General features: G+C 45.4%; 1 protein-coding gene across 2 annotated transcripts; it reads left to right on the top strand.

Moving 5' to 3' along the window:
- The first annotated feature begins 1,525 nt into the window (after window positions 1-1,525).
- Window positions 1,526-19,753, top strand: xrn1 (5'-3' exoribonuclease 1). 2 transcript variants are annotated; one of them, XM_086129482.1, is made up of 40 exons: window positions 1,526-1,565; window positions 1,641-1,720; window positions 2,810-3,042; window positions 3,850-3,947; window positions 4,318-4,427; window positions 4,529-4,639; window positions 4,725-4,810; window positions 5,369-5,456; window positions 5,540-5,708; window positions 6,685-6,752; window positions 7,399-7,536; window positions 7,608-7,777; window positions 8,115-8,204; window positions 8,425-8,581; window positions 9,196-9,315; window positions 9,399-9,568; window positions 9,988-10,105; window positions 10,463-10,558; window positions 11,347-11,450; window positions 11,566-11,700; window positions 11,788-11,950; window positions 12,166-12,279; window positions 12,373-12,471; window positions 12,553-12,950; window positions 13,034-13,120; window positions 13,908-14,043; window positions 14,172-14,228; window positions 14,334-14,466; window positions 14,606-14,675; window positions 14,815-15,010; window positions 15,104-15,193; window positions 15,282-15,365; window positions 15,454-15,534; window positions 15,639-15,782; window positions 15,855-15,975; window positions 16,128-16,276; window positions 16,413-16,526; window positions 17,066-17,171; window positions 17,684-17,880; window positions 18,001-19,753. In XM_086129482.1, exons 2-40 carry the CDS (start codon window positions 1,646-1,648, stop codon window positions 18,289-18,291), a joined length of 5,166 nt encoding a protein of 1,721 aa, XP_085985608.1. In that variant the 5' UTR covers window positions 1,526-1,565; window positions 1,641-1,645; the 3' UTR covers window positions 18,292-19,753. The 2 variants fall into 2 exon arrangements, with proteins under 2 accessions (XP_085985608.1, XP_085985609.1); XM_086129483.1 differs by having other exon boundaries at window positions 1,544-1,720; window positions 12,553-12,668; window positions 12,804-12,950.
- The last annotated feature ends 691 nt before the right edge of the window (window positions 19,754-20,444 follow it).

The raw sequence follows: 20,444 nt of genomic DNA on the forward strand, positions 1-20,444 counted from the left end.
ACCACAGATCAGATGCCTCTGTCTGTGTTCAAACCCCAAACGCCCGTTATGTTAATCCAGCGGCTATTCTCCGAACAAGAGTGCCCTGTGGATTGCTTGAAACCTCAAAGCATTCAGGGAAACAAGATTCTTGCAGCTCACGAGAATTGTGTGTTCCGATCCTTTGGTGAAACCATAATTTCATTTGGATTGTCATGACATATTCATGGACTAACAGTCGTTCAATTGCAACTTGTATTCTGTGGAAATATTGACTGAGTGTGCGTTCTCCAAGTTTGCTTCGAAGTTTACCCGCAGCGAATATTAAATTAGGCCAACAACATTTGGTGTTTACTTTCGGATTTCATTCGATTTGTTTAACACAAAAAAAATGTCACAATCGTTTAGAAGACGCATGTGTTCATATTTGGCTCTTTCGTGTCCAGAGACTCCAACAAAACTTGACGAACCCGTCATTATAATTGAGCGTTTTCTCGTCGATCGCCGTGAGCAACAGACGTCATCGAGGGTGGTGGTAACACCTAAAGAAGCATTTCCAATCCATGAAGCTGCACACTCTTTGGGTGTGAAGGTTGTCCCATCGGCTTAAATCTGCCATTTTAATGTTTTCGTGCCACCCACGCACACAATTGTTGATACTCCTCCGTTCGTGAAATCCAGACCCGCAGTGGTCACACAAATGACTTGAATCTTACCAAAGTAATAAATCAAACTGAATACAAATCAACAAATGAAAATCTGAAATTGGTTTTCGATTGTGGTTCAACAAAACAATTGTTATACTTTTTTTTTTATTCATGAAAAAAAAGCCTGCACATAAATGATGTACCACTAGAAACGACTGAAAGTAATTTGACCATAGGGACGTGTTAAACCGAGGTTTGTCTACTAATTCTCATCATGTGTCTTCAAAGTTGAAATCAGTCAGTGAGACAGCCAATTCAAAGGGTGGCGGTATGTGGACCATTCTAAACACGGATCAGAGGAAGTAAGGAGAGAGTTGTTTTAAATAGAAAGAAAATGATAGACAAACACCTTCAAGGCAAAGACCATCTTCCAGCTGGATGTTCCTGTGACTTCAGTTCTGCAGGAATCTCAACTAAAATGAGTTACCAGTGGGTGCACAAAATTATCATTTTTAAATGTAATACAATGCATGACATAGTTTTGACGATGGCCTCTAATATATATCGTGTAGTACAGTATTTCCTAATTATAGCAACACATTCCATATTTACACACGGAGGACTTTATCAAAACAAGACAACACGCTTTTTTGAAATAGATCAATACTAATTCTCATGTGGCATCTTTTGCATAATTAATTGCCCACCGCTGATATAAAACAAAAGTCACCCGCGTCTTTTAGTTGTTATTATTATTATTATTATTATTATTTGTAGTAGTAGTAGTAGTGTACTCGTTACTCTATTTTTGCTTGTTACTCTTCTTTTTGGTCGTCCGTTTACGTAACAATGACAAAGTAGGAACCTTCTGTAGCCTACAGCATGGCGGGGTGATTTTGCAGACGCACCACGGTCAACTAGCGGCCGCTGGAAGCCAAAGTGGGTTCCATTTGCACAATTTAATTCAACGCGGTCTCTCAGTTTTGTCTTTAACGTCGAGGTTTGGTTTTGTAGCGAATATGGGGGTCCCGAAGTTTTATCGATGGATTTCAGAGCGTTATCCTTGCCTCAGTGAAGTTGTCAAGGAGCATCAGGTAAGATCATGATGACCGAGGAGAGCGTTACTGCTCAATTGCCGACTGTAGCAGTGTTAGCATGGATAGCGCTTGGCTATCGGTTTGTTTTACTACGGGCTATTGACGTTTTAGTGCACCTGACTGGTTTGATGCCCGAATAAATATCACCCAAAGTTGGCATCCCTTTTTCTGTTTTAGCAACTGTCGAGTTACGGTCTTCAATTACGCGATGATATAACGTGTCGAGTAAGTGTTCAGTCATTTAAACCCAATGGTTGTGAAAACAATTCTTGCGTGGAGTAAATAGTTTGAGTACAATTAAGTAAGTAATTAGATAGTCGTTGATAGACATTTACGATGTCGATCAAATCTGGTTTTCCTCTCATTATTGACAGGTGCGTCCATCTTGTCATGTAATACCCAAATAAATATGTATCGTTGACTGACGGCAACCAACGCTAAAATGATGAATTAAGATATTTTAAAGCGAAAACAAACGTTCCCCAAATTATCTTCTTTTTGTTAAAGGTGGGTTACACCGGTGAAATGTATTGCGCAGCTTGAGTTACTGTTTCATCATTTTGGGTGTGAGCGTGTGCGATCATCATGTTTTTTTGGACGTAGATCTGTTTCCGCTCCCATGGTCAAGACACAGAAAATCAGGTTCTCACAAGGGAGACCAGTTCCAAATAAATCTAGTAACCATTCTGAGCATTCCTATGAGGTGTGCTTTTTGCCCACATAAGATCATAGCACATGGTCCTTCAAGATGTGGTTGTTTACCTGACTGTTAGGCAAGGCAAGGCAGCTTTATTGATAAAGGGGATCCCCTGGGAGGAGCCGGTAAGAGGCAGGTCAGGGCTTCCCTGCGAAACCTACTGCCGACGCCACCCGACCCCGGATAAGCGCTAGAAAATGGATGGATGAATGGATAGATAGATACTTATGTGTGTGTATACCATAGGTATACACACACATATCCATAGGTGTATCCATAGGTGTTGAAAATGTTTTTAAAATGAATGCCGTATTGGCACATTTAATATTAGTTTGGTAAGCATTTTAAATCAAATCACAATTGTTGTTTGTTTATTTGTTTTTTCCCAGATCCCAGAATTTGACAATCTCTATCTGGACATGAATGGGATCATCCATCAGTGTTCTCATCCAAATGATGAAGACGTTCACTTCCGCATCTCTGAAGAGAAGATTTTTGCAGACATTTTCCATTACTTGGAGGTGCTTTTTAGAATCATCAAGCCACGCAAGGTCTTCTTCATGGCAGTAGATGGTGTGGCACCAAGGGCAAAGATGAACCAGCAGAGAGGACGGAGATTTCGGTGGGTTCAGTCAAGATTCACAGCGGATATAATAAGTTGACATGCCCCTGTTCAAATGCCCCTTTTTTGTGGAGAAGTCTAATACATTTTTTTTAATGTGACCCAAAACTGACAGACTAATTAAAAGGGTTGTTAGTGAGCCGTTGTAAAATTGAAAAATGTGCAGCTAGTCCACGTGATCGGCATCAGAATCGGAATTGACCACTTCTCACTCATGGATGAGCTGATGCAACCTCGGACCAACATCAGTGCCCTCATTTTATCTGTGACGATTTGGCGCATATGTCCCACTGCGATGTGCAGTAAGCTGTCAAATTTTGTCAACAACCCGAAAAAAATACATCTTCCCCAAAGTGTTGTGTGCCCTTTGGGCTATCATGTCTCTGCCGTGTGCATGCATATGTCGCAAGATAGTGGCGAAACAGCGCCAACGATGTAGGGTCAAATTCTGCTCAAATGTGACTCCAAGAGTTCGAAGCTGTTTAGCCACATTGTTGAAAAGATTTCCTGGGCCAGTGCCAACCCCGCAAAGAATAATCAAAGCACAAGGCCAAATTGGAAAGCACAAAAAAAAGGCAGGGGTTGAACTGATGATGCCTTGCTGAAGGTCACCATGTCGGTGCTGGGAAAGTTAACCAGCTCTTCTCCAGCAGCCTGCCTTGATTTTCATATTTTTGCTCAGGTCTTGAATGAGCCACTGAAAGTTGTCTGTAACGAGGGTCTGATAGCTATTTTATTTATTTTTTTGTCCTATGAATAACTTGACCCATTTTCATGATATCTCTGCGCGTGTGTTTGTGTATGCAGGTCTGCAAAAGAAGCAGACGAGAAAATTAAAAAAGCTCTGGATAAAGGAGAGGTGTTGCCCACAGAAGCTCGTTTCGACTCAAACTGTATCACCCCAGGTAGGCCCTCATCCCCCTGTCACTTGTGGCGAGTATTCATTCATTCATTTCCACATTTTGTTCCAGCTTGATGTCAAAATGAATTTCAATGCCACACAATGCTGTTAAGAAAAACATTTTTGGTTGCAAATTTACTAAAGATAAAAGGAAAGCTTGTGAATACATGAGGTTTGGTTTTGACTTGACTCGGGTCCCAAGTCGAGCCCTGCGTTCGAACGTCATCGAACGAAACAGCATTTTGCCGTTGTGCGCTACACGACTGGAACAAGCCGGCGACAGAAGTGAAGTCAGCCCCCAAGCGAGCGTGGATGCTTTCAAGTCTAGATTAAAAACACTGCTTTTTCTAACATTGTTGGTTATCTCCTTGCAGGCACAGAGTTCATGGTGAGACTCCAAGAGCAGCTCAAGTATTTTGTCCACAACAAGCTGTCCACTGACAAACTTTGGCAGAATGTCAAAATCTATTTGTCAGGTCATGAGGTGTGTGCGCATCTGTCAATGCTAACACGTTTGGGGTTAAGGAATGTCTTGCCAACGATTGATTTGCTGACCAAGCTGGAACCTTTCCATCCCTTTGATAGACTCCTGGGGAGGGCGAGCATAAAATCATGGAATTCATACGTTCAGAGACTGCAAAGCCACTTCATGACCCCAACACCCGCCACTGCTTATATGGCCTGGATGCCGACCTGGTATGATTTGTGTCCATGTGATTGAGGGATTGATTGATTTTTGATGTCTCTCGGGATTCTCATGTTGTTTTTGGCCCATTAATAGATCATGTTGGGTTTGACCAGCCATGAGCCAAATTTCTCCCTGCTCAGAGAAGAGGTCCGCTTTGGAGGAAAGAAATCCCAGAAAAGGTTTGAATTGTTGCTCTTGATACAAACAAACGACAACAATGGAATTATCAGTCTGAATTTTGATTCCATTCTACATATGGATATCCTTTTTTTTTTTTTAATTGCACAGTTAATTAGCTTGTCTGACTGAGCAGTGCTTGTTTTTTTTCGAGCAATGAACGAAAATGCTCACCCGGTGAGGCTGTAACCCAAAAGCGGTTTGAACCATCAAATCTAATGGAATCAATTCATTCCACTTTGAAAAATACAGAGATCCGTATCGAATTGAGTGATATATTTCTGAGAAAGAAAATCCGTGTGAAGCACGGATCTGAGCCAAAATGAAAAAGAATTCAATGTAATCATTATTTATGTATTTTTTAAATAAACGCTTCACATGCGGGGCGGGGATGGTCTGCCTGCCGTTTGAAGAGATGTTCTCAGTCTTTGCCCTTTTTCAGCACCTGTCTTCAACTATATTTTATGGATTGAGAAATGAACCATGGAAATGACTTGATGGGGTCTTGCTTGGAATCTGCTCGGCGAGTAAATCCCGTCCGTCTGTCTCATCCCTTCCAGGATAACTGCCCCTGAGGAGACAACGTTCCATTTGCTTCACTTGTCTCTTATGAGGGAATACATCAACTATGAGTTCTCTGAGGTTCAGGTAGGCCATTAGACACTCACATCGTGGCCTAAATGTACACTTCTTCTGATTGATCTCCATGGATGTTTGTTTTTTTTTTTAAGCATCAGTTGGGCTCCGATTATGACTTGGAGCACATAATAGATGACTGGATTCTGATGAGCTTCCTCGTGGGAAACGACTTCATCCCCCACCTTCCTCATCTTCACATTAATCACGATGCTCTGCCGTTGTTGTATAAGACTTACATCAGTGTGCTACCCGGCCTTGATGGTGAGAGACACACACGAACAACAACAACAAAAAACGGTATTCTAAAAGCACACGCACTGTGTTGACTCTCCTGTGGTTTTAATTTCACAAGTGAGCCTCATACGATACAATGTTTGACATGGTCTGGAGCAGGGGTGGGCAACTCAAACGATGGAATGGGCCACAATGATTTGATCTGACATTGTGCTCCGCACTTACCAACCAAATGTCAAACAAAAATGCCCTCTCTCCTGAGCAATGTCTGCCATCTAATGGCCAACACTGTTATTACAGTTTAAAACTGCTCCGCTTCAGTCAACATCTTTATTTTCCAAAATTCATTGCATGTGGCCCTGTTCATTGCAGGCGGCCCATTCCCGGTCCTTAGGATAAAACTTGAACAAAAAGTACGGACATTTGTGCTTGGTCAATTATTTCTTTGTTCGAACACTTGTCAATAAATCTAAAGGTCTTGGAAAGACTGAACCCTTCTTCATGGGGCCCACGTTTGGGTCTGGTGAACAGAGCTGAGCATATCCATGAGGAAATAAAAAACTAAAATGTATTTTGCCGTTGCCATCGACTCGGCTGTTCTCCCCAAATTGGGAAGGTAGACTCTCATCTCGGAGGATGGAGTTTGAAGCCAGATTGCGACCCTATGGGTTTGCCACTGATTACAGATTCTCATCTCCCATCTCACGATATGTCTTTGCATCGACAAGCCTCAAATTATTCCATTGGGGGGAGGTGGCGACGCAAATCATTTCACGGCCTCCGCCAATCACAGCGCCCGCTCGATCGGTCAAATGAGGCATGCTAATGCGTGGAGCAGGGGCCCCGCGCCACCGAGTCACCCGCCGCGGAGTGGCAGCATATGAGCTGCGTGGCATTTGCGGAGAAGACCTGGCAAATGTTCATGGGGTGTGCAAACCTACATACTTGGCTCTGCTGCTCATCACTTGGACATAAAACCAAACTGATTTCTTTTTGTGCTCAGGTTATCTGAATGAGAAGGGCCACCTTAACATTGGAAACTTTGAGAAATACTTGGAGAAACTATCTGAGGTGAGACTTTTCCAAACGGAGATTCTCCCTTTTTTTTTTAAATTGTGATTGGGTTTTGCTTGGTTTTGTGTGTGTGTGTGTGTGTGTCTGTGTTTGTGTGTACACACGTGATTGCCAAAGTTGGTCCGAAATTTTAATGAGAATCTGAATGGCTGGATCAGGGTCTGTAAAATTTCAACCTGATCTGGATCATTAATTGACTGTGTTGATTCGATGTACATCTTGTTGATTTGCCGCTGACTTGATATTAGAGCATATAGTAAAGGACAACCTTTTTAGGAGCAATTGAACTTTTGATTTCTCGTGTATATTTAACACGCACATTGAAATGTAGAACTAGAATATAAAATCTCTTCGAGATATGAATTGAAATAAAATAGACTCGTGCTCCGTTTGCAAAAATAGCACTTACATTTCAACACCTAACACGCAAGCGAATGTGTTGTGGCAGACTCATCGGAGATGTCTGATCTACTTCGGAATGCCTTCTTTCACCCGCATACTGGCTTGAATGGCAATTTGGGAAATATATCTTTTGCGCAATTTGTATCATCAAAGGTCTGCAGTCCGTCCCATATACAGGATGTGTATACACTTAGAAGAAAATTCCATTTGATTTGCATGACATTTCACGACCTCTGTCCAGTTTGATCGAGAACATTTCAGTGAGGTGTTTGTGGACCTGAAGTGGTTTGAGAGCAAAGTTGGTAACAAGTACCTGAACGAAGCGGCGGGCCGAGCAGCGGAGATGGAAGCTGCCAGTAAACACACCCACAAGGAAGAGGTAGGACGGCAGGTGACCAAGCCCGGAGTGATTTTTGCTTGTGCTAATCACCCCACTTGTGTGTTTTCCAGGATTTTTCTCTCTCTCTGGCGGAATCCAAGTCCTCTGATCGAGCGATAGACGGCGCGCAAGTGCCTCCTGTCGAGGAGGATGACGAGGACGATGATATGTTTGAAACGGAGTTCAGACAGTACAAGCGCACATACTATATGACCAAGATGGGGGTGGACGTCGTGTCTGAGTGAGGGTTCTTATTTTTTATTTTATTTTTTGCACCACACACCCATTCGCAATTGGTATGAAAACGACCAATTCTAACGGTGTTTCCCTTCCAAGGGGAGCAAGTAGTAGAAGTAGAATATTCGGGAGGGAGGCAGGATCAGTTTTTTTTTTTTTTAAGTATTTGACCTGGTTTTCAGCAAGTTTCTTATTGGGATCTCATGACACACTCCTGGACTATACTTTCTGGGAACCGCCCGGATGCGATAGTTTTTCATTCTAATCTCTGAAATTATGAATGAGCAAAGTATCCAATGTGTATGTGACCTGAAAAGATGTTTGTATTCATTCTTTTCCAGTGCTTTTCTATCCAAGCAGGCCAAATGTTATGTTGAAGGCATCCAGTGGATTCTCCACTACTATTACCATGGGGTGAAATCCTGGAGCTGGTGAGAATTTATGCCCATTTTTAAAGTGTGTGTGTGTACATGTGTGAACGTGATTGCCAAATTTGGTCAAATTTTAAGGACAATTTATAGTAAATCTGAATGGCTGGATCAAGGTCTGTAAAATTTCATATATATATATATATATATATGTAATATTTTTTAAAAACTTGTCCTAACTGCCATAATTTTAAACTTATAAATGCTCTTTTTGTTTCTCCAGGTTTTACCCTTACCACTATGCGCCGTTCCTGTCCGACATCAGAAATATTTCAGAATTGAATTTGACCTTTGAACTCGGGGAACCCTTCATGCCCTTCCAGCAACTCTTGGCAGTCTTGCCCGCTGCCAGCATGGAGCTGTTGCCTGAATGTTACAGGGTAACACACATTTCGAGTGTACTCTTGCACACAGCCGGCAAGAAAAAAGTACAATTATAAGACAGTGTTTTATTTATTTATTTATTTATATATTTTTTTAAGGCATGGATAAAGTATATGAACCTTAAGGTTTCATAACCGATTGAGCCTCCTTTGGCAGCAGTCATTTCAACCAAACCTTTCCTATAGTTGCAGATCAGGTCGTCACAGCAGTCAAGAGGAATGTTGGACAAGTGCTCTTTGCAAACCAGTTTCAGTTCCTCTGTACTTTGGGATGTTTTGTGTTAATCACTGTTTTAAAGGCCAGGCTACAGCATCTCCGTTCGGTTGAGGTCAGAATACATAGCTGGGCCAATTTTCTTCCTGCACAAGATCCACGCTTCTTCTAACTCCTGCTTGGCCAGGCCATTGTCGCAGCGGTTGGAGAGTCGCTCCAAGACCCATCCTTTTTTTTTTTTTTTTTGGTCCACCCCCCCAACAATTTGTTTGTTTAATTCACAGACCAGTCCTTTTAATGTCAAAGAGTAAATTCTTGAATGTTGCTACCAGGAAGGAGAACAACGTTAAGACACAACTCAATGCAAGACATGGTGACAAAGCTTTTGATTTTCCAGCACCTGATGACCAGTGACACATCGCCCATTATTGAGTATTACCCGACAGACTTCAAAACAGACCTCAACGGCAAACAGCAGGAGTGGGAGGCCGTCGTGCTCATTCCTTTCATCGATGAGGTACCGGTACACGCGTAAATAGGATGACGCTGTTGTACATTTTCTCCAGTGTTGTTGTCTTTATTCCCCTCTCTTTTTAACAGAGGTGTTTGTTAGCAGCCATGGAGACCTGCAATTCCAAGTTGACCAAAGAAGAGAAAGCCAGGAATCATCATTCAGAATGCGCTCTCTATACGTACGATCGGGAGAAAGACTTCACGTACCTCTCCGCTGTTCCTCAGCTCTTCCCAAACATTATCCACTGCCATGTCAGGTATCAGCGCACATCAGCCCTTCACTCTCACACTGGTTTACAGAGCTCAGTCAGATTTCCCATAGTGTAGCTTGCTCTGTTCTGGCAAACATAAATCAGGTCGACCCACGGCGATTGCAGGGTGGCGTGTTGTTCAAATCGATTCTCATTCTTGTTCCTTTGCCACATTGCTCTCTTTTTGCCTTCATGGTTTTGTGCTTGTCTTTTGTAGCCTCGCGGAAATTATTGCCATGTTACCGGTACATAAATCAAGCTCGTGTAATTAATATACAGCTGAAGAGAGCTGTAATTGCCACCTCTAAAGAGAGGAGTATGTTCAGACCTGCAGATCGATAGCTCGGCCTTTCGCGCATCCATCCAGCCGCTCTTCTTCAAAATGTCTGCTGCAAGTTACTTTACAATGTGCCTGCGTTTTCCAGGAAAGAGAACATTCCTTTGGATGCTTGGCAAGTTCCACTGAGCCACATTGGCAGGAGTGTGGATCGCTCGGCGCTGTATTTTTGTGGCTTCCCCACGCTACATCACATAAAACACAAGGTATATGATGCCGATTTGTTTCATCACCCGATGGCCATTTTCAGGTAGAGCAGCGCCTCGAAGGCGGTGCAACATATGGCGCTGTTCGTTTTCATGGTCTTTTTCTTTTCTTTTCTTTTTTTATGGCCATATCAGTCCTGCATATGGTCCTTATACACTCTTTGCTATAGAGCTGAAGCTTCAAGAGTAGCCATTGTTTACAGCATCGAATATAAGAACAGAGAAAAACAGTGGGACAGTAATGTTTCATCGTACTTTCTATGGGGGGGGAGCAGATGACATTTCGAGACAGATTGTTTATTACATCTGTGATCATGTCTTCTTCGCTCTCTCATTCATTGTTTCACCTCTACTTAGTTCAACATGAAGAAGAGTGGGGTGCTTGTATTCCAGCAAAGTAGCAGAGGTGACAATATGATGCTGGAGATCCTCCCCACTCAGGAAAAAGAATTGGTAAGCTGTTGTCCTCTCTGTTGTAGCACAGCACTTTATGTATTGCCCAAAAAGAGAGTTGGGAATGTAATTCTCTATTAAATCTCCCTTTGGAAAGAAAAAGAATCATCGATTTTGACTGCCGTCATCAGAAAGGCATTTGTGGTAGCGTCCTCCAGTGGTTGAGGTTCTATTTAGCAGAACCTTTTGTGTTCACCTTGGTTGCTCTGAGTCACGAATTGCCCCACTGTCGTACGGTGTTCCACAGGGCTCAATTCTGCCACCTCTGCTGTTCTCACTGTATCTGCTCCCATTGGGTTCCACCTTAAGGAAACATGGTATTTCCTTCCACTGCTGTGCGGATGACTGTCAGATCGATGTCCCGCTGAGCAAAAAAGACGCTTTCTCATTGAGACCATTTTTATCGTGTCTGGATGAAATCTCGACCTGGGTGGCACTAAATTTCTTGAATTTCAATGAAAAGAAGACAGAAATTATGCTGTTTTGTCCCAGTGGCCCTTGGACATCCCATCCTGCGTACTTGGTCCCCATGGCTCCTTATCTTCAGCCAACAATTCAAACTTGCCTCTTAAACTGGGCAAGGATTTTAAATTGGACTGGCAAGTCGTTGCGATTGTCAAGTCCAGCTTGACAGCATTCTGTTCAATATTTAGTTACCTCAGATAGCAACAGTGCATCACTGGTACAAAATAGCAGAAATGCCTACTGCATTGCAAACTACGACCACAAAAATGACCTGCTTATTGCGAGCCACTCATCTGCCCTGTGCCCCATCTTACAATTTATAGCTTTGTGATGACGTTGCTGAACAAGTACTGGGGAAGTCGGTGTTTGTCAACTGGCCACATCTCGAGGAAGCGCGCATCATTGCCGTGTCAGATGGAGACACCAGGTAAAAATATATATACTGTATTTTTTGGGACCAAGATTTTAGAAAGTAGGCTCGTTTGATCTAGTGAGCTTGAATCCTTTTTTTTTTTTTTTTTTTTTTCCGGAATGCCTCAAAGGTTTTCTCTCGAAGAACCACCAGGGGTCCAACGAGTCTACCGCCGGCATTCGACCCCTCCCCCCACCAGAGTCACTTACCTCTCAGACAAGGAGCAGAGGGACTGGGTGAAAGACATGCAAGGAATAACAGAACAGTAAGGCTCAAACAATTTTCAAAGACCTCCAATTACTTAATGGCATCAAGGCATCAGTCCTTTATTCTGACTCTTCTATTTTATTAGCTACCTGAAGAGGAAAGGCATCGTAGTCAATCAAACAACGGTGCTTCTATATGGACAGCTGCTGACGGGAAGAAAATACATCCCCAAATCGAACGGCATGGTGGAGTTGGAGAAACAGTGGGCTAAGCAGGTCCTTCCTTTTGCCTTCCAGACGGTGGTCCAGGTACATGTCCACAAGCCCAAACACTTTAGCTCTCACTCGCACTAATAATAATAATAATAATAATAATAGCTTTTTCTCTTCCGTTCTCATTCATTCATGCCAAAATTGCAGGCAAAAAAATCGGGTCCATTTCATGTGGCTGAGAGCATAGAGAGCGGCAGGCACATCATGCACAATCATCTACCGCACTCAATTTCGGTCCTCCCTTTTCCTAGGACATCGAGGCCTTTTATTCATCTGTGACCTGCTTTAAGAGCTTCGAAGACCTCTATCCTCCACTCAGCACCGTTTTCATGGTGGGAAACCCCTACTATGCTGCCATGGGCGAGGTGAGTTCTTTGCAATTTCTCAGTTCTAAGACCTTGGATCTCATTGCGGCGCGAGCAACTGCGTTTTCATCACTCGTTGTATCTTCTAATCAGGTGCAAGATTCGAGTGACGTCGTCAAAGACGGGCGTGTGCGTGTGGTCTTCAATGTGCCACATGAGCCCCAACTAGAGCTTTTAATCCAGAACCAGCATGTGAGACGCATGTGCGCTCATCCACTTCAAGTGTGTCTCCAAATGTTGTTTCTGAAGAGACTTGTCTTTTGGATGTGATAGAAGTACTGCGTGAAGTACAGCCCCGGCTACGTTGTGGCATCCCGTCTTGGAATCAGCAGCTACCTTGTGTCCCGCTTTTCCGGAAGCATCTTCATTGGCAGAGGATCGAAAAAGAAGCAAGTAGCCTCATTTCCAGACCATAAAGCGACCCCAAAATCCAACACACCGCGTCGGATTTTGCCAACATACAGTACCTTTGTTACGCCACTCTTCCATTTGTGCTTGACAACTCTCTGCAAATGCATCCTTAGTCCCTGTGGAGAGCACAAAGCGAATGTCGGCTTGAACCTGAAGTTCAACAAGAAGAACGAGGAGGTCCCCGGATACACCAAGAGAACCGAGAAGGAATGGCTTTATTCCGCCGCCGTAGAGGAGCTTTTAGCCGAATACCTGGATAGGTGAAAAAGCATTTCGGGAGGGTGCGCTTCGGAACACCGAATTGGAATTGCCTTGACTGACTTGCGCATGCTTGATTGAATAGATTCGCGGAGGTGTTTGACACGGTTTCAAGAAACAGTCACGACGATGTGTTCTACGAAGACGACATCTGGCCCGGAGAAGACAACGGGTAAATGCAAGCCTGTCTCAAACCTTCTTTTTCAGTTTTTACGCCGGAGAAATTCATTTTACATTTTGAAAACCTCCGATGAACAACAAAACTCCACTTGCATCTGCAAAATATTGACAGAACTTCACTTTTTCGCGTTCGTTAGGTCACGGCCTGACTCCAAACGGGGCTCTTGCGGGTTCTTAAAAAGTCTTAAAAGCGTCAAATTTCTGAATTTGGAAACAAGTCCGGGGGTTTTCGATCTGGGTCTTAAATTTTATGTAGTACGAGGCTGGAAAGGTGCGGTTTTGCGGGTCAAAATGTGGATTTTGCAGATTTAGTCTTCTTATTTTTTTAAGAAGTCGTTGAGGCGAGCGGGCACAACGCGAGGCCACGTCGGACCCAAAACGGGATCAACATGAACATGCCGCACAGCCGTGAGAAATATTTGAAAGTACCTTTCGAGCGCTTGTTCATGACAACGGGACTCGACTGCCACCATGATGACATCTTGGAGCAAGGGTGGGCAATCCCAGTCCCGGAGGGCCGCTATCCCGCATGTTTTCCGACTCTCCCTGATGCAAGACACCTCATTCAAATGAACAGGTTCAATGTCGGGCTTCGCAGAGCTTGCTGATGATCTGATCATTCGAATCGGGTGTGTTGCAACAGGGAGAGTTGGAAAACATGCGGGATAGCGACCCTCCGGGACTGGGATTGCCCACCCCGTCTGTCTTAGAGTGTGCTGTGAATTCGTAGGAACTCAAATCTTTTTTTTTTTTTTTTGTAATTTCTGAATGGTCCACAGAGCAGAGAAAGTGGCTGAAATCACGACGTGGCTGAAAAGTCACCCTGTCAGCTCAATCAGCAGGGCGTCATGTGACTTGCAAGTGCTGGACGTCGCAATCGTGGAGAAAATTGAGGAGGCTGTGGAGAAAGCAAAGGTCTTACACACACACACACACACACGGAGACTTTTCTTCTGTGTGCACTATTGTTAGTATCTCTCTGTTTTTTTCCTGGACCACATTGAGCCGTTTTTCCCTTTGGCCACCTCTCTTATATATCGCAGGTTAAGAAGAGCAGCAAGAAAGTTCGCGACACCGTCAAGGCGCATCTCCTGTTTCGGGTTTGTACTCTTTCCTCTCTTATATGTCTGTTTCTTCTCTGCATTGGTGGGGTTTCTGTTTTGAATTTCTCTCCGGCATCCGTGTTCTCCTCTCTTTCCATGCAGCCTTTGGAGCAGCAACAGGGGGTGGTCCCGGATCCCTTGGCCGACTATCGCCTCTTTGACCGCGTCGTCAACGTCCGAGAGAGCTTCACGGTGCCGTTGGGTCTCCGAGGCACCGTGATCGGCATGAAAGGAGGTGACGAGATGCGATTTCAAATGGCTCCGTCTCATTTGGGGGTGGGGGGGTGGCAAGGGGGAAATCCAGGCATGCGCCCCCCACGTCAAGGATAAAGAGAAGACAAGAACTGACTTTGCACATGTGCTTGGCCTTTCAGCTGAGCGTGAGGACGAGGTTCTCTATGAGGTGCTGTTTGACGAAGACTTTCCGGGAGGGCTTAATATCAGGTAACGGGAGCCCATCGAGTCGCACGTTCCATGTGACTCGATGATTGCCAATTCCTCAGTGGCTTTTAGTGTCGGAAAGGATCGAACCATGTCAGAAAGTTCAGTCGAACGGCGCTGAGGACCGATGTGCCATCCTCAGGTGTGCATCGCCTCGTTGCTACCGCCTTCCTCCCTGCGCGCTAATGAACCTGTCTCACGGCGCCCGAACGGATCCCACGTCCCACAAACTCACCGCCGTCGTCAAACCTCAGCCCGCCGCCGCCGCCGGCTGCAACTCGTACCCTCTCGCGGCCAGCCTCAACCACTCCCCGCGATCGCCCTTTATCTCCTCGCAAGTAAGAGCCGCTCTTTAGCCTCCGTGACCCTGCTGGGAGAATTTCTGATGACTCCGTTTTGTTCTCGCATCCCCTTGAACTCGACCGTCCCAGCATAACGACAAACACGGTGAGGGGAAATCAGCCTACCGAGGCAGCAAAAACTCGAGCTCGAAGGCTCCTCTCCAGAAGCAGCCGGACAAGGTGAGTGGATCTGCCCCTGCTCTGATGGACAGTCGGTGCCGTGAACCCGCTGGAAAACCGAGGCATTTTCTCCACTTTGTCGTTGCAGAGTAAAGAGGCGTACATGAATGTATGGCAGTCTTTGCAAGACTCCGCCCCTTCCCATCAACCTCCTGCTCATTGGCAAAAGAATGTTGGTTTCCATCACGACACATTTCAGTCCGCGGCAACGCGTGCGGCTCTCTCTCAAACTCTCGGTTGTGTTTGTGTACACTTTGCAGGCCTCTGTTGGTCTCATTAGATTGTTGAAGAAAAACGAAGATGCCAATTCTCTTTTACCTCCGCAAAACACTGTCCACAAGGTATTGGTTCCCACACGCACACGCCTGGTGGTCTTGGTGGGGCGCAAGTTGAGCTGGCGTGCGACTCTTTCATCCTATCTGTCTATTGCAATGGATTCACTCAGACGTCAACAGAGTTTGAGGACCTGATAGCCAGCCTTAAGATCTCCAAGGACAGGCAAGAAACTGCTGAAAATCTTCCGCCGGCACCTTCCCAAACCTCCGCCAGCCAATCTGATGGTCCTCTGTCACCGCAGTCCTTCGCCATGGTGAGTGGCCGTCCTGCAACGCGAGCAAAGCCGTATATCCATCGATTGCGTTCCGACGGTGTGTGCTTGCAGAAGGGCACCATGGTGTTGAAGGAGATGCTGAAGATTGACGGCGCTGGAGGAGGAAGCCCCGCCCCTCCGGAGACTGCCCATGACCACAAGCAAAACAAGAGGAGAAAGTCTCAAAAATTAGGTACCTGGCTTATTCTCATTGGCGCCAGCTCGCCGCCGACGCCACCTTAGCGAAATGAGTCCCGTCTCCTGGCTTTTGCGTCAAGAGCCTCTCAGACAGATGAGAGGCGATGCCTACCGCTCAAGCGGGTTGTTCCTTTTCTCTCCGGCCAGCGGCACAAATGACGGTTGCCCATGGAGAGAGAGCGCCGTCGTCTTCTCCCGTGCCGCTCAACCAGTCCAGCAAAGTGGCCGAGCTGGCGTGCGTCTGCGTCGCCTTAGGCGTGGCGCCACCCGAGTTCAGCTTTCTCCTTAACAGACAGGTAATACCTCACGAGCCGTCTCGCATCCACCGTCCTGTATCGCTGCTGGCCCGACTGCGGTCGTGCGCTCATCATCGGAAATCAAGGCGCCATTTGGGTTGCGGTTGCTTCAGTCTTCTCTCTGTCCTGTCTGCAGGGTGCCGTCGTGTGTCAGGTGAAGCTGTCCAACGGTTTGACCGTTCACGGGCCTCGGTGTCACTCGGAAAACGACGCCAAGGAGAAAGCCGCCTTCTTTGCCTTGCAGCGACTGGTACCGCAAATGGTTTTGTTGTTGTTGTTGTTGTTGTGCGTGGCTCTGGTGTCCGGGGATGAGATTTTTCCGCCCAGCGGCGGATTTCCAGTTTTTTCTTCGGCCAAAATTGACCGTTCTTGAGATAAGTGCAAATGCCAAATGAGAGATTTTCCGGGGCCTCGGCGTTGCGGTCGGGAGCGTGAGAGAATGACTGGGATCATGTCATTTGTGTGTGTTTACGTTATTCAATTTGCCTTCCGTCTATCTGGTGGATTTCAGAAGCGCGTTCGCATCCATCGCAGTTTTGGTTGCCACCGCCGACAAAAACACTCCTGCTCACGGCGGTCGTATTCCCAACCCAAAGTGGCATTTTCTGACTTTATCTCTTGTCATTCTCATCCTTGAGCGTTAGACTTCAGCAGCGCCTCCCTGTAGATCATACCAGACAACCCAACCTCATATTACTCTCCTTTTCTTTCCATTTCACCCAGCTTTATTTTGGAACGAGATGAGAAGTATAACTGTCAAACCTGTTTTCCCCCCTCCCCCCCTGCTAGAAATCCCTGGGATCGTGTTTACCCGTTCAACCCCCCCTGTTCCACGGAGTGGCACGTTTGCAGTCCCCGGCCATGAGAGCCATGCCTCCCATCTACAACCAGTCAGGTCAGGCATCGACTTGCACACACTTGCAGACAAGCCACCGGGGGCGATGTGAGTGGGGGCTTCATCTGAGGCATTTAAAATGGCGCCAAGCTGCGTGCTAAACCCACGTTTTATACAAGCTTGAATGTGGTTGGTTCATTCTCAACAGCGCTCTCCCACTCAATATTTCCAAAGATTCAGTAATGAAGCGCAGTTTCACTCATTCCAACTTGAAAATTCGACTCTTCTTCATTGCGTTGTTCATTTGGGCTCAATGAAACGTGTGACACGCCGCGCGTGATCGAGGAAGGGCTGCGCTCGTCTTTCCCGGCGGCCAGTGTGGCTCCGAGAATGTCAAACCGATAAAACATCTTCTGACACTTGAATGATCCGCTATGATGCAAGAGCGCGAGGCTGCGAGTGAACTTGCGAGAACGCTGCTCACTTTGCTGTGTCCGTTCCCTTGCATTTTGGGATTTTCATGAGCAAGCAATCGGGGGACTGACGAGGACACTTTGCATTGTTCTCTGTAGGCGCTTTGCTGATGCCACCGCGAGGTTATGCTCCTGCTGCCCCTATCTGGGGAATGCCTCTGCCCCCCCACCACCAGCCTTTCCCCCACCAGAACCCACCATTCTATGGAGCTGCGGGAACAGTCCCCGGTGCTGCCAAGCAACAGCCGGTCCCAACTCTGCCCGTCGGCTCCCATCACCAGTTCATCCCATTACAGGTCAGCGTCCAAGTTGGCGAAGACTCTGGCACCTCCCACGTTGAACGCATTTCATTCTGACAGGCTGCTTAACTTCCACTTTTTTTCTTTACACCAAAATAACTCTTGGACTCCCAACAGGTGACGAAAAAGCGAATGTCGGCCAACAAGAAGCCCCAAGACACCAGAGAGTTTTACTCGGCGGCCCAAAGCCTGACCGGGAACCCAACCACCCAGAGAGGCCAGGACACACCTCCAGGCCAGTCTCGATACCTCAGGGACGACAACGCTCCTTCATCCGCGTCGGTTTCCACGACAACGCCCCCTCGGCAAAATAGGCCGTCCGCGGGCCACGCCCATGGCTCCGCCTCCAAAAGGAAGCACAGGAAGCTGGCTGTGAACTTTCAGGCAGCTCAGCTGTCAGACCAGTGAGCTTGCTCTGTTACTCCGTTGACCGATTGATCTTCCAATCACACCCTTGTGAATTTCAGAGTCAGATTTTTAGCATAAAAAACTGCTCACTTTGGATTTTTGCTTACGTAGACACAAATTTCAAGACGGCAGCAATGGCAACACGCTCACGCAAACGACGGCCTAAAGTTTGAAGCGTGAGCCATCGCCTTAACTATGCACTCTGCACCAGCGCCCGTCCGAAGAACTGACGTCTACTACGCAATCAGTGTACGAATAGAGACATAGAGAAGCGGAACAGTGGCTGGAGTTATGTTGTCCTGCGTTGTGCCAGTGAGGAGTGATGGCAGCTTACGCTTTGCTCTCGTTCGATTTTTGGCTCCTAATTCGCTTTTTACTATTTAAAGACCGGTGTGTATAAAGAGCGCACCGTTTTAGAATGGTGTGTTGATGCATTGAGAAATATAGCTTCATTCGGACGATTGATTTGCTTTTGTGACTGTGTTTTTATCATTTTAAGGATTTGGCCGTAAACCCAAAAGTAAAACTCGGTAGCGTAACTCATGAAATTCTATTGTCACTACAAGATTCCAATGTCACTCGTGAGGCTTTTTACAATTGGAAGCTCATTTTAATAAGGCCAAGTGTTTAGATGTTTGTTTGAAGAAAAAAAAAAAGACATCTACATACTTATTCTTACTGTGTCAGCGCAATGGAGCTGATGTTGTACAGATGAAAAAAAAAAAAAAAGCCTTCCAGTCCCCATGAGTTCATTTTTAGATGTCTGCATTTTTTTAATGGTAAGATTGAAGTGAAAGAGGAGAAATGGATTTCTCTCTGTGATCGGATGCAGTTTGTGTACTATGCTGGTGAAATGAAAGCGCCGCTTTGCGGCAGCCGAATGGAATTTCAGCATTGTGATGCTTCTTCAACCGCAGTTCATGAAAAGAAATACTGTACCGCGCTGGTGAGACGCTTTCAGAAACATTCTGCCAATCGGTTTGGTGCCAATCTTCAACAAATAAATATGGGAGGCAAGACTTACCGAACAAATCAATTCAGTTAGTCAATTTCCTTTGATAGATTTGAGGAATGGCCTCTTCTCGACCGGGCCGTTTGCTGTAGCTAACAGTTAATACGGACGCTTGTGATCTGTGTTGTTTTGTGAGGGGCCTCGTCTTATCTCGCCTTGCCTGCATTTACTTTTTTTTTTTTTTGCTGCGCTATTTCTCGGGAAAATATCGAGTCATTTGCCCAACCCCGATTTGATCTGGCTTTGGTGCAAAAAGTCTAGATCAAATAAAAAGGGAGAAGGTCGTCATTTTGGTAAATGTTTGGGATGAGACAAACCTCTATTTGAAGCTTAAATTAATATTTGTGTGCGACTTTGGCTACTTAGGTTGGGCATCGGGACGATACTTGTACTGCCGATTCCTATGTACTGTCTAAGATCTGATGAAATTAAAATACTGTTCACTAGAAATGTGGCACGCGTCGTCTTTCCAAAATAAAATATATATTATTTCAAATTTCACTTAATTCCAAAATCAGAGGTTCCAATTCCTAACAGTGACATTTTCCAAAAAAATGTCACTTTTTTTTTTCGTGGTTAATTTTAACATATGTAACAGGCCCAGTAAATAAAACTTATTATACTTCCACCGGACGTGTTCTTTTGCTACATCTTCCATTCTGAAAGGGCGGAACAAAAATTTGTTCTGTGTTCCTACTTGAATAATAAATGTGCAATGTGACACTGCCTCTTTGAAGTGCAACTTCCACCTTCTACCCTCTTTTTCTCCTGATGTCCACTCGCAGGTGCGCGTCTTTCGAGGTGGAAACTAGTTTTCATGAACAAGTGTTTTAATGCATTGCTGTGCCATGTCATTTGTGTAGGCGCACGCCGAATCACTGGAATGGATGTGAGGACATTGTTTTCGACTCGTTTCGTCAGGCTTTGTGATTGAGACAATTCGATGTGTGTCGATGTTTCATTTTGAAAGAAAGCGCTGAGAGACAAAAGCAACAACACCCTGAAAAGTACCTGGCAAAACTTTTAAAACAGAACATGAAGAAAATGTCATGCATGCCAATATATCGCTATGCAAAGAAATGGGGTACAATCAAATGTCAGGTCTTTTTTTTCGTCTAAAAATGCCTTACTATACATGGTC

Source organism: Hippocampus guttulatus, chromosome 14, assembly GCF_054856545.1.
Source record: "Hippocampus guttulatus isolate MCC_2025c chromosome 14, RoL_Hgut_1.0, whole genome shotgun sequence".
Lineage (NCBI taxonomy): Eukaryota > Metazoa > Chordata > Actinopteri > Syngnathiformes > Syngnathidae > Hippocampus > Hippocampus guttulatus.

Coding starts and splice junctions, on each gene's coding strand:
- xrn1 (XM_086129482.1), top strand. CDS start 1,646: ATGGGGGTCCCGAAGTTTTATCGATGGATTTCAGAGCGTTATCCTTGC. Junction 5,457..5,539: donor ATGAGTTCTCTGAGGTTCAG/GTAGGCCATTAG, acceptor TTTTTTTTTAAG/CATCAGTTGGGCTCCGATTA. Junction 16,277..16,412: donor GCTTTCTCCTTAACAGACAG/GTAATACCTCAC, acceptor TCCTGTCTGCAG/GGTGCCGTCGTGTGTCAGGT.